Source organism: Rhinoderma darwinii, chromosome 3 (genome assembly GCF_050947455.1).
Source record: "Rhinoderma darwinii isolate aRhiDar2 chromosome 3, aRhiDar2.hap1, whole genome shotgun sequence".
Taxonomy (NCBI): domain Eukaryota; kingdom Metazoa; phylum Chordata; class Amphibia; order Anura; family Rhinodermatidae; genus Rhinoderma; species Rhinoderma darwinii.
Window position 1 is genome coordinate 277,102,605 of NC_134689.1, and position 13,867 is coordinate 277,116,471.

At 40.7% G+C, this 13,867-nt stretch overlaps 1 protein-coding gene across 1 annotated transcript in view; it reads left to right on the forward strand.

Annotated features, from left to right (window-relative positions):
* RFX7 (regulatory factor X7) overlaps positions 1–12,735 on the forward strand; it is a 113,889-nt gene extending 101,154 nt beyond the window's left edge. The window contains exons 6-9 of the mRNA XM_075857965.1: positions 1,250–1,334; positions 2,897–3,104; positions 4,714–5,009; positions 6,685–12,735. Coding sequence (XP_075714080.1) covers positions 1,250–1,334; positions 2,897–3,104; positions 4,714–5,009; positions 6,685–9,924 — 3,829 coding nt within the window. The 3' untranslated portion in view covers positions 9,925–12,735. The remainder of the gene's footprint in view (positions 1–1,249; positions 1,335–2,896; positions 3,105–4,713; positions 5,010–6,684) is intronic.
* Positions 12,736–13,867: the final 1,132 nt, after the last annotated feature.

Here is a 13,867-nt window from a genome sequence, read left to right on the forward strand (position 1 = left end):
TTTACTTCAATAACGGTGTCTAAATCTGCACTGGTGCCTTCACAAAACATTGTACTTTGCAACTAAATTTATAGAATGTTATCTGCATGTTGAAGGCAATGGCCCACATTTACTAAGCAGCTTATGTGAGTTTTGGCATAAAAAATTGTGATTTTGGGGACAATTGGTGACTTTTCTCGTCATTTGTCAAATATGAAAAGTGGGCATGGTCTCCAAGAAGACATAGTTTAGGCCACATTTATTAAAGTGTACCTATACGTCCCCAAAAATTTGACATGTCAGAAGTTTTGATCGGTGGGGATCTGAGCACTGAGACCCCCCACGATCGCTAAAATGAACAGACAGAATTGCTAAGGTGAGTGCTTTGCCGCTTCAATTCTGCTCGACTTCACTCAGAAAGCCGAGCGAGCGGTGTATGGTCTCAAGATAGTCCGTACATCTGTTTCTTGGCTTTCCGAGGAAAGCCGAGCAGAAACGAAGCAGCACAGTCCCATCCTGATTGCTTCTGCTTCTTCGTTTAGTGATCGGTGATGGTCTTAGTGCTCGGACTCCCACCGATTTTTTTTATTTTATTTTTTAATCTATCCTGAGGATAGACCATCAATTATTTTCAGAGTGGATAATCCTTTTAAGTGTTTTAAAACAACTTTAACATTGTCCTGTATACATAGAATCTGTATCGTTCCATCAGCTCAGCTGAACTGACGTCTTTGCTAAAACCTGAACTGTGTCGCTCCATCACAGCCAATTCAATCAGGTCAGCTGAACCGACTTCTCGGCTGAAATGTATTGTTCCGTCACAGCCGATTCCGCTGAACTGACGCTGAAATCTGGTCCTGCGTGTCTCTTATGAGCTTAAAGAGGCTCTGTCACCAGATTATAAGTGCCCTATCTCTTACATAATGTGATCGGCGCTGTAATGTAGATAACAGCAGTGGTTTTTATTTAGAAAAACAATCAATTTTGACGGAGTTATGACCTATTTTAGCTTTATACTAATGACTTTCTTAATAGACAACTGGGCGTGTTTTTACTATTGACCAAGTGGGCGTTGTTCATTTACTCAGACATCGTGATACCTAGCAACTGTATCTCAAAAAGTTAACTTTAAAAAAAAAAAATTCAAAAGTTGTTTAAAATAAAATAAAACAATGATTTATTTAAAAAAAAAATGCCTTCAAATGTTTACAAAGCCTTTAAATGTTTTCTTGCTCGTCTGTCTTTGTTAAGTTGACCTTAACTAAATTACGTATTGCTACAGCGGATTGAGGAAGAAAGCTTTTGTGCACATGCCATCACTGCCAAATCTGGATTTCAACAAGACGGGAGATGGGGTAATTGTCAGATTTTTTTATTTCACTAAGAATTTAAGGTTAACTAAACTTTTAAAACACTTTAGACATTTCTTAGTGACATGTCAGAAGTTTTAATCGGTGGGGGTTCGAGCACTAAGACCCCAACGATCGCTAAAACAAAGCAGCAAAGGTCCTCGGGTGAGCGCTATGCCACTTCGTTTCTAATCGACTTTCCTCAGAAAGCTGAGCGAGCGGTGTACGGGCTCAATAGAAAGTCAGAGTTTGTACACCGCTCGCTAGGTTTTCCGAGGAAAGCCAATCGGAAAAGAAGCGGCACAGCGTTCACACGAGCATTTCTACCACTTTGTTTTAGCGATCGGTGGGGGGTCTCGGTGTTTGGACCCCACCGATCCAAACTTATGACATGTCACTATGACATGTCAAAAGTGACGGTCAAACATGTATTTAAAACAAATTCTCTAAATGTATTTGAAATTTTTATTTTATTTTTTTCAAAGGACCATCTTCGTATGTTTGGTGATCTATTGTAAATGTAGGTGTACACAGATAGCTGTAATGTTAATTAGAAGTCCATACTTCTCTGCCATCAGGGGAGGTCAGATGGACATTTTGGATGACATATTGGTACACTTTGGGTGGTGTGGTAAACAACATTGCATGCACATGACAGTATTACTGCTCTGTACAACCTCCAAGTAGTATGGTGCCCGTACAAGTGTTTGGGCTCTTACTGTACTTCTGTATTTTTCCTATTTTGTGGCATGCTCCATCACATTGCTAAGAGAGAATTTCTCCATACATACTGCACCCAACGGATCATGTACAGCAGCACACGGAAGCTTTTAACTAGGGAGCCATTCAGCCTTTGTGCACTGCCATGCAGGCTCTGTGCACATTATTGCTGCGTTTAATTTTTATCATTTTAATGTTTACATTCTATAAACGCAGTGATCTATCTAGAAGGGAGATTTTTTTTTTACTTATTTCGTGTTACTAAATAAAATAAGTTAGAAAGTAAAAAATTTTTAATCTTAAAACCTAAAGACTTGGTGAATATTCACCTTCTAGAATTATGCATAAAAAAAAAAAGAGTAACTGAAAATCCATAGCATTATTATCTTGTAGTAACCCTGAGTTACAGCATACAGATACAGAATGCAGAGCTGCCTTCACAATTCTGCAGGCTGCAGAACTCCAATTTCCAAGCAGTTTTTGCTGGCTCATTGACTACGCAGTTTGTTCTGGTCATTTGTATTCTGGGAAGTGTAGTTTCTGAACCGTAATCTGAAGTAGAAAGTAACTGATCTACGTTAAAGCTAAGCTGTTAGGGATATGTATGACCATAAGGTATTTGACTGTTTTCAATGACCACCAGCAGAACTGTGAATTCAGCTCTTGCTATACTACAGGCTGTAACTCAGGATCAGTTTGATATGCAATGCAATGTATTTCCATAGTTGCTGATCTCTTTAATAAAGTGGTTGTTGCTTATAGGTGGACATACCCTTTTAAAATTAGATTTGTGCCAGTTTTTATCTAAGCTGCTACTATGCTTATCAGTTGTTGTTTTTTTTTTTCAGCTGGATGGAATGGAAGTATCTGCTCAGCTGCAAAACGCTGATGAAGAGGTTGTGTCTGCAGCCTGTCGCCTTGTTTGTGAGTGGGCACAGAAGGTCCTAAGTCAGCCATTTGATTCAGTTTTGGATTTGGCTCGTTTTCTGGTCAAAAGCCACTACATTGGTACTAAATCAATGGCCGCGTTAACTGTAATGGCAGGAGATTCTGCAGGTAATAATATTCTTCTCCTCTCTGGAATTATTCTACACATTTTATTTGAAAAATTAACCAAAATTGGTATAAAAAAAACGAGAATATAATTTTGTGTGAAAACCCTGATCATGCCATTCGTTTCACAGCAACATTATAGATGTAGCAATCCGTTTTTAACGTGCTACAGAATGATAACTTTTACTTAAAGAGGACCTATCACTAGTTTATTAATTCCCTATCTCCTAACTAATCCTGTTTCAATATGTCTTTATTAAACATTTGAGACATCAGAAAATATATGTGAACAGTTCTAGCATGCTTGAAAAATCTAGCGTTGCACAAGGAGATTGTCCACAATGTTGTAAGATCTTTTTGTGTTTGTTTCATAGAACCCCAGCGTGTACCAGTTGCCTGAACATACTCTAGGGCCTTATTCACACCACCGGGTCCGAGTGTCGGCCGATAAAACCGGCCGTTTTTCCAGGCTGTTTTGCATCCGTTCCGAGCCGTGTTGCCGTTTTTAACGGACAATTTTGACCCGTTTTGCATCCTTTTTTTTTTTTCCCTGTCCGTTTTAAAATCGGATTAATTTAATTTGTACATTTTTTGCCACACACTTCCATCTGTAGATAATGCCACACACTGCCCTCTGTAGATACTGCCACAGCCCCCTTGTAGGTAATGCCACACAGACCCCTTGTAGGTAGTTCCACACAGACACCCTTGTAGCTAGTGCCACACAGCCCCCTGTAGGTATTGCCACACAGCACTCCTGTATCAATGGCACACAGCCCCCATTGTAGGTAGTGCCACACAGACCCCCTTGTAGGTAGTGCCACACAGACCCCCTTGTAGGTAGTGCCACACAGACCCCCTTGTAGGTAGTGCCACACAGACCCCCTTGTAGGTAGTGCCACACAGACACCCTTGTAGGTAGTGCGACACAGACACCCTTGTAGGTAGTGCGACACAGACCCCCTTGTAGGTAGTGCCACACAGACCCCCTTGTAGGTAGTGCCACACAGACCCCCTTGTAGGTAGTGCCACACAGACCCCCTTGTAGGTAGTGCCACAGACCCCCTGTAGGTAGTGCCACACAGACCCCCTTGTAGGTAGTGCCACACAGACCCCCTTGTAGGTAGTGCCACACAGACCCCCTTGTAGGTAGTGCCACACAGACCCCCTGTAGGTAGTGCCACACAGCCCCCCTGTAGGTAGTGCCACACAGCCCCCCTGCACGCCGATTATCGTGCCGTTTTTTGCCCGCAGCCATTGAGCGCCGCGGGCAAGAAATGCCGTGAAATATGCTTTCTCTGTCTCCCATTGATGTCAATGGTAGGTCAGAGATGTAAACTCCCGAAGATATTGCATATCCCTTTTTCCCGCGAGCCTTTTTTTTGCTCGCGGGAAAAACACCTCCGCCTCCCATTGAAATCAATAGGAGGCATTTTCGGTCGTTTTACGATGCGGTTTCCGCGTCAAAAACGGTGTGAACTGACCCTTATGCTGCTCAAGAAGCATCACAATCCTTTCCTTTAAATCTCCATGGTCCAGGCAGCATTTTCTTAATGTTTAAAACTTAGGGCTGTTTGTAGTGTAATAACCAAGTGTCCATATGTTCTTACAGGATTGAAAGGAATAACACAGACATCTGCATTTGTGCCTATGTCTGAAAGCAATGCTTTCCACCCACAAGTGAAGACCCTTGCTTCCCCTGTAGATGCCAAACAGCAATTGCAAAGGAAAATCCAGAAAAAGCAGCAAGAACAAAAGCTACAGTCACCTTTACCAGGAGAACTGCAAATGAAAAAACATGATGGACCTGCACCCAATGGAATAACTCGTATTTGTAATGGAAGCCCTGCAATCCTTTCTCCTCAGCCTATTGGAATTGTTGTGGCTGCTGTTCCTAGTCCAATTCCGGTAATGTCCATTAATGGGTTATATTTTATATGCCTTTTGTAATATAGTTGTTTACTTTGCATCTATGTCTGCACTACTATCATCTGGAACTACATCTTGTCTTATAGCCAATTATTTTTCACAGCTACATTCACAATTCTCCCAGCATTTTGTTGCTGGCTCAGCATCTATATGTAGCTAGCTGTGTTGATCTGTCTTCTGGGAAATGTAGTCTTTACACTGGCACTGTGCAGTAATCTGATGTAGGGAAAACTAACCAGAATGCAGAGCTGCACAGAACATGACTTTAGGAGAACTCCACTAAGCTGTGAGGGGTGTATGTCAACAGATCGTATCAATAGCATCTCTGGACTATATAATACAGGCTGTAAACCCATAAGGGTATGTGCACACGATGAGAAGCTTTTACGTCTGAAAAGACAGACTGTTTTCAGGAGAAAACAGCTGCCTCGTTTCAGACGTAAAAGCTCCTCCTCGCATTATGCGAGGCGTCTGTGACGCTCGTAAATCTTGAGCTGCTCTTCATTGACTTCAATGAAGAACGGCTCAAATTACGTTGTAAAGAAGTGTCCTGCACTTCTTTGCCGAGGCAGTCAATTTACGCGTCGTCGTTTGACAGCTGTCAAACGACGACGCGTAAATTACAGGTCGTCTGCACAGTACGTCGGCAAACCCATTCAAATGAATGGGCAGATGTTTGCCGACGTATTGTAGCCCTATTTTCAGGCGTAAATCGAGGCATAATACGCTTAGTTTACGCCTGAAAATAGGTCGTGTGAACCCAGCCTTAATGATTAAAGCTAAGATTTTTCAAAGTTACACAATTTTATTTTCTATGTTGAAACTGTAAAGTTTACCTTCAATAATGATGGCAAACATGTCTCCTGCCAAAATTTTAAAGGTTTAAAGCCTCTAAAACGTAGTACGTACAGTGCACATTTTTGCTGTCGTTACATTAATTTGTGTAGAAAGGACCTTGTGTAAAAAATGTTATATATATATATGTTCCATATTTTAGTCGCCCACATCAATTCTGTTGTTTCTACAGACAGCTCAACAGGATGCAAGTGCTTTATGGTAGCTACAATAAATGGTGGCTGATGAGAGTGATCTCTGGAGTCTCCAGAAAGGAGGCATCCTGCTCCCTGTCAATGACAACTCCCCCCTCAGCCAGGCATTTGCATAGGGGCTGCATACACAGCATTGTGTGTGTGTGTGTGTGTGCCTGCGTGCGTGCCTGCCTGCGTGCGCGCGCGCCTGCGCGCATATATAATTTTATCGTTATTGGTGTAATCCTTTTATGGTGTCCAGGAACACACACTTTAGTGATCATCGGATGAGCCTTGTGATTATATTCAGTCTGCGCAGCAAAGCTGAAAATATGTCACATTGTATTTGCAACTTTACCACAAAAGACTTCAAATTTGGAATGTTTTTAGTTGGCCATAAATTGACTTTTAAGTACTTTAATTTTAAAGGGTTGTCCCATGAATGAGACCGGTCATAAAAGTAGGATAGATGGTGGTGCACATGTGTATAGCCACTGTATAGAAATGAATACGAAAATCGGAAATCGCCGAATATGAACACTCTGTTGTTTCAATGGTTTTTCAATGTTTACTTTATCAAACAATATGGTTTCGTTACACTAAAATACTACATTTCTATGTAACAGGTACAAAGAACACGGCCACTTGTGACATCGCCTAGTCCCATTGGATCCTCTGAGGGGAAGGTCCTACCGCTCAATGTTCAAGTAGTCACTCAGCACATGCAGTCTGTAAAGCAGTCACCAAAGACACCCCAAAATGTTCCAGCAAGTCCTGTTGGTGATCGATCTGCTAGACATCGCTACGCTCAGATTTTGCCTAAGCCAGCCAGTTCTAATCCTTTGACGATCCGTTCACCCACCACTGTGGTAATCACCAGTAGCCCAATTAAAAATGTGGTGCCAGCATCACATGTCAGTGCTCTGAATGTTGTGAAAATGACCACAATATCTCTTGCTCCCAGTAACACTAGTACTTCTGTTAAACAAACACAGCCTGTAAATAGCAGTGGGAACTCAACAGATGATTATAGGACTGTGCCCCAAATCAAAAATGGCTCTGTAGTTTCTTTGCAATCTCCTGTACCTCGGATGGGTACACCTGTGGCATCTTCAGTAGAGGTAAAAACTGAGCCTGAAATACTGACAGAAGAGAACCTAGTCCAGTGCCAAGAGACCACAGATGGTTCAAGATCTAGAAAAGCTACACCTGTTATGTTATTTACATCCAAAATCATTCAGGATAAACAATCTCCAGATATGGCTCGTGACACTCAAACTGTTAAGGCCCATGATCAGAGGGCAGAGGGAACAAGGACCAAATGTAAAAGTCGCTCAGTTGATGGCACTTCGGTTTCCTTAGCCAGCAGCAGTCAAGGTACTGTGACTCTATGCGTTGCCTCTCAGAGTTTATTCTGCAATGGCCCCAGTCCAAACACTAATAATGATCCAGTTGGAAAAGACATCAGATTGTCTAATAAAAGTCCCAGAAAACGCTTGACTGCTGCAGTGCAAGACTCACAGATACCACCAGCGAAAAAATCACTTATTGGTCAACTCTCTTCATCCGCTTCAGAATGTCTGAGACCAGGAGCAATTGGTGGTGGTAAAAAAGTTCAAAAAGTACTGATGTCAAAAAATGTTAATACAGTAAATGTTGCATTAATACCTAGTGATGGAACACAGCAAGGACATAGTACAGAGATGGTAACAAATTATTCCTTGAGGTGTGTTGAAAAGACCACTGATCCTCCCCAACAGCTTGTAGCCACAACCGAGGACCCGAAGGTGAAACTTGAAGGTAGTGTGTTTAAATTTGTGAGTGATTCAAAGTCAGAGATTCCTTTTGATCAAAACACTTGGCAGGAGATTACTGACAGTTCAAATTTTACGTCTGGTAATTGTGAGCAGACACAAACTATTGGCATCCTGGATATTCCAGGAACTTCTGGTGTTGATAACCTGCAAAAAACGGTGTGGGAACCTGTAGACTTTGAAGGACTACAACAGGACGCTTACAGCCAGCAACTTGAGGATTCGTCTTTGAATCAGCTTCAAGCACATTCTTCTAACCAGTTACCTCAGCGCTCTGATCTCACAGTCCCTCCTACCACTGAAAGTTTCTTTTCATTTGATGATGATCTAACGCAAGACAGCATTGTTGAGGAGTTAGTACTTATGGAGGAGCAAATGTCAATGAACAATAACTCTCAGAACTATGGTAGTTTAGGAATGGTGCTCCAAAACCAAGCATCAGCTGCCCATGGTACACCAGTACCCACACATTCAAATAGTGCCCACTTCTTTCATTCAGTACATAGTAGTGTAACACCAGTTCACACACCTACTCCAACACCCACTCCAACTTTGACTCCAACACCTACTTCAGAGATGATTTCTGGCTCTCAAAGTTTGTCGAGAGAGAGCCCATGCTCTCGGCTAGCTCAAACACCTGTAGATAGTTCTTTGGGGAGTAGCCGACATACACCAGTTGGGACCCCTCATTCTAACTGCAGCAGCAGTGTTCCTCCAAGTCCAGTTGAATGCAGGAATCCTTTTGCTTTTACCCCTATAAACTCCAGCATCTCTTACCATGATGCTAGCATTGTTTCGAGTAGCCCTGTTAAACCAATGCAGAGGCCCATGGCTACTCATCCAGATAAGACGAAGCTAGAGTGGATGAATAATGGATATATCTCTGTTGGTAATTCTTCCGTTTCCTCTCATGGTATTCTTCCAAGTTATAAGGAGTTGGTAGAGGACAGTTTCAGAAAACCACATGCTTTTGCTGTGCCTGGTCAGTCATATCAGTCTCAGTCGAGACATCATGACAATCACTTTGGACGTTTGACTCCTGTATCTCCAGTTCAGCATCAGCTGCCTTCATTGAGCAGTACCAGCAAACAGGAGGGATTTGCAGTTCCTGCTCCTCTAGACAACAAAGGAGCAGGTACAACTGGAAATAACAATTTCAGGTGTCGTAGTGTAAGCCCAGCTGTTCACCGCCAACGTAATTTAAGTGGGAATACAAATTGCCCCATTTCAAATTCTTCTCGGTCTAATGCGACAACTTTTGGATCCATGGTTACTGCAGAAGTTCAAAATATACTTGCAAATGTCCAATCAGACACCAGTGCCAACAGCATAGCGCAAAGAAGTCAGTCAGTCCCTTTAACTGTTATGATGCAGACCGCTTTCCCATCCCTGCAGAAACAAAATAACACACAAAACATCACTCATGTTTTATTAAATAAACTAGATTCTGACCGTGATGATGCAGTGCGGGGCTTGGGAATCAACAATATGCCTTCTAACTATACTGCAAGAATGAATCTCACTCAGATTTTGGAAACATCTCCAATGTTTTCAGGTGCCAATCAACAAAATATGATGAATTCCAGCACTTCAGCTTATGAATTCCAAACGCCAGCTTACCTCACAAAGAACAGCAGTACTGATCCAATTGGTTTTACTACTGGAGACAACCAAGCACAATCTGAAATTGGAGAGCAGCAACTTGATTTCAACAGCACTGTTAAAGACCTGTTAGATGGGGAAAGCCTCCAAACCAACCAGCAACTTGTTGTTCAAGTGGCTTCAGATTTGAACAATGCCTCTGATTTCTCCAGCGACATCCGGTTGTCTTCTGAACTCTCAGGCAGCATCAATGATCTGAACACTTTAGATCCAAACTTGTTGTTTGATCCAGGACGGCAGCATGTACAGGACGATGAAGCTACACTGGAGGAGCTGAACAATGATCCTTTGTTTCAGCAGATCTGTAATGAATCTATTAACTCTATGACCTCAACTGGATTTGAATGGATAGAAAGTAAAGACCATCCTACAGTTGAAATGTTGGGTTAAAATTGTACTATAATGTAGCACACTGTATCAAACAAAAGGCAGACGTTGTATTTGTCTTAATAGAAGTGCCTCCCGCAGCAGAAACATTTATAATCATGACGTTTTCAAAAAGTTTGCTGCACAGGTTCTCTATATTTCATCTGTTCTTAACATGATAATCATTTAATCTGTAGTGCATTGGGCAGTTGATGAGCCAGTATTAAGTCAGTTTTGTTTTGTTTGTTTTTTTTGCTACACTAATTAAAGCATTTATAACCGTTTTAGATAAACATTTGAGTTACATGCCATGTATGCATTTTGGTTAAAGGCAATGAACAACAACTGGCCCATTTTGTAAAAGCAATGGGCCTTGACTACCCATGAAAATAGCATATCATTTGTGGCATAAGTATTTTAACGGAAACAAAAAGTTATTTATTTCATTGAACTCATTTTGAACAGCTATAAGTTGAGAAAATGCACTAAGATGTCCATTTTTATTCTTATTTTAACACAGCCTCACGTTACCTTTTACACATTTAAAAAAAAATATTATATTGGATGTGTCCACATAAGCAAAAAAATGTAAAAAAAGGAAAGAAAAAAAGTTAATCTTCTCCAGTAGTGGTATAAATTGTGTTGGGTGGGAGTATCTAGGAAGTAGCCTGTCTCATTCGAGAAGGGGTCTTCTTGGGTCTACTCTTCTGAGCTGGAACGGATTTAAGCTTTGAGATTTCTAATATTTGTACATATTAGAAACTGTGTCTTTGTCGCATGTGTTCAATTGCCCAGAAAAGAAACTTAATGGACTACAAATAACATTTCATTTCTTACTCCGTTTTACTTAAGATGCTTGCATGCTGAACAGTGGCTAACCACCGTTTTATTATTAGGGAGTAAAGAAGTTATTCTGAAACACCAGATACAACACACAGGAAACTTTCTTTCCTATGGAGATATTTTTATTTAATTTTTTTTTATTTTGCATTAGTCACTTTTTGTTTTTTTTAATCTCAAATATCCAAGATTGCTGTATCTCTGAGCAGCTTTCTTCTATGAATTATAAACCAAACATGCCATTTGAACATAAGCTGTCATTAAAGTGTGGGCTTTTTTTGGTTCTTTTTTTTCTTTTTGCATGTTAAGGAATTTTGGCTCCGTCTAAAAGCTCGGATATGCTCACACTTGCGGAACCATTGTTTTATCTTTGGCAGCACTTCATAAATTTACTTTTGTAGAGTAAAATTGCAGAACTCCCACTGACTACAGTGTTGGCCCAATCCACAGTCTAATGGAAGTTGTAGTTGTATAGAATATTAAATATGATTGTGTTTTTATCTTCACCAGCTTTCGTTGTTTAAAAAAATTAAAAAGAAAAAAAAAATGCAAAATAGACGATTAACGTTGTATATCATTTTACCAAAAGGTGCTACAGCCAACTCAGAGCTCTGTAAACCTGATTGTGATAGTGAGTTTACTTGGCTGTTCTATATGTGTTTGCTGGTATTTAAATATTTTTTTTCCGTACCTGCTCTTAGTACTTTTCACTATTGTACATTGAGATGGAGCACTATTGCGTACCAAAGTATTAAAAGACAAAAAAGTCAAAACAAAAACCCACAGGGTAATTTGAATTATTTTGGTCTAAGCAGCCATGTATAAGGCAACTTGTAAATGTAAAAATGTCATGGGCATTTGGACCATAGCTAGTAATTCTGTTTATTCTATAGTAGTTAAAAAGAGTATATGCGTTCTGATCTATTTACCGCTTGACCGTCGTTTGCCGAATGTGTAAGGTAGGCTCTACTTGCGGTAAAAGCTCAATTTGCTAACCTTGAGATCTAAAAATTGGCAGTGCGTTATATGTACAGTATTGCAGCAAACACTTTACATTTTGCTGGGGGGCATTTTCTTGGCACAGTGCCTGTTCTTATTGCCTGTAAGCTACTTATAAAAGAGGTTTCATGCATCCTGTCCCTATAGAAACCGTTCTTGGAAAGAAGAGGATTAATTACAAAGAAGTTCTCAGGTTCACTTCTTGCACTAAAGTTCTTTTGAACCTGTGGCACGGCACCTCTTTTTGGATAAATGCAACTATTTTGCCCCAGAGTTAAACAAGAAAAAAAGTGATGAAATTCATTATATTAAGAAAACAATGCGGAATGTCATAAAAATGACGGACAATTGTCTTATGTAGCAATGTGCATTAATCTCAGTGAGATATTTATATTTCTTATTCTCTTACATGAGAATATTACAGCAGGAAGAAATTAAGTTTATTTGCTTCACCGTGTTAATACATGATCACAAAATGTGCATGTGTGTATTACCTTGTACAGTCTCAGTATATTCCTGTAACCACTTTTGCTGTACTAAATACTTGTTCTGTGTTGACCAGACAAGCATCGTTATTCAGTTAGTTTTTTTTGTTTAGAAACTAACTCGGCTTAGTTGATAAATATGTTTTTGTTTCTTTGTGTTTTACCTTTTTAAATTACTATTTTAGTCTTTTAAAATGAAATACTAAATGACCTTTGGATCATGATATAGTATCAGATAATTTAGCAAAAAGTTGCAATACTCAGACCTATGGACTATGAAAGGAAGATTATCATATGCGTTGCATTGAGTCACTGTACAACCCAACGTAATGTGCTTAATCCGCAGCACATGACAGAGACAATTCCCTTTCATCCTTTCATATTCAATTAAAAAAATGACCCCTTGTTTTTGTTTGTTGTACTGCTGAAACTACAGTAGTTTAAAATTGCAGTAGAATTTCAGTTATGTTTTTTTTTGTTTTTTTAATGGAAAGTGCTCAAAATTTGTTTTTTTTTTAAATGTTTTCAGAAACAATAAAATATTTTATATGAAAATGCCTGGCTTTCTTTGTAAGTCTACAATAGCTACACATTATGGATGGTTGCTAGGTGGGAAAATAAGTATATCTTAATACAGCATATGTCCATAAATCGGACATTTGATAGTCTTGAAGTACTGAGAGTCTGGCATAGGACAAAAATGGTCCCATGCCCCATTAACAGTAACTTACCCTATAGCCCCACCTTCTAGGTCTTTGGTCTCGGGTCCACTTGTAATCACAGGCTGAGGAGTCCACGTTTCTAGAGCTCCAAAGGGCTGTAAAGCACTTATATTAATTGCAGATTCTTCTGATAATAGCCACCCTGATGATGGCATACGTGCGTGTTGGCGATTTATGTATGCATATGCTGACAATTGCGACTGTCAGCACCAGAGGCAATGTAAGGACATACAAGACCCCGTTGCACCTGCTGCCAGGGAAAGGGGTAACTACTTCCAATGGTTTAGAGAGAAAAAATAAATAAAATATATATATTAGTATAGAAACCCTGTTACAGGAGTTTGCTAGCAAAAGGAATGCAGTGGTCTGTTAATATATATAAATGCTCCCCATAACTGCCACCATGCCGTATAATGCCCCCCATAGCTGCCCCCACACAGTATAATGCTCCTCAGCTGCCCTCACGCAGTATAAAGCCCCCACACAGTATAATGCCCCCCCCAAAGCTGCCCCCACAGTATAATGCCCCTCATAGCTGCCCCCACAGTATAATGCCCCTCATAGCTGCCACCACAGTATAATGCCCCTCATAGCTGCCACCACAGTATAATGCCCCTCATAGCTGCCACCACGGTATAATGCCCCCCATAGCTGCCCCCACACAGCATAATGCCCCCCGTAGCCGCCCCCACACAGCATAATGCCCCCCATAGCTGCCCCCACACAGCATAATGCTCCCCATATCTGCCCCCACAGTATAATGCCCCCCCTCCCTTCCATACACTGTATAATGCCCCCCCCTCCCTTCCATACACAGTATAATGCCCCTCCTCCCTCCCATACACCGTATAATGCCCCCATATGTATGGACCGAATAGAAAACATACATACTTACCTATCCCCGTTCCCACGATGGGTGGA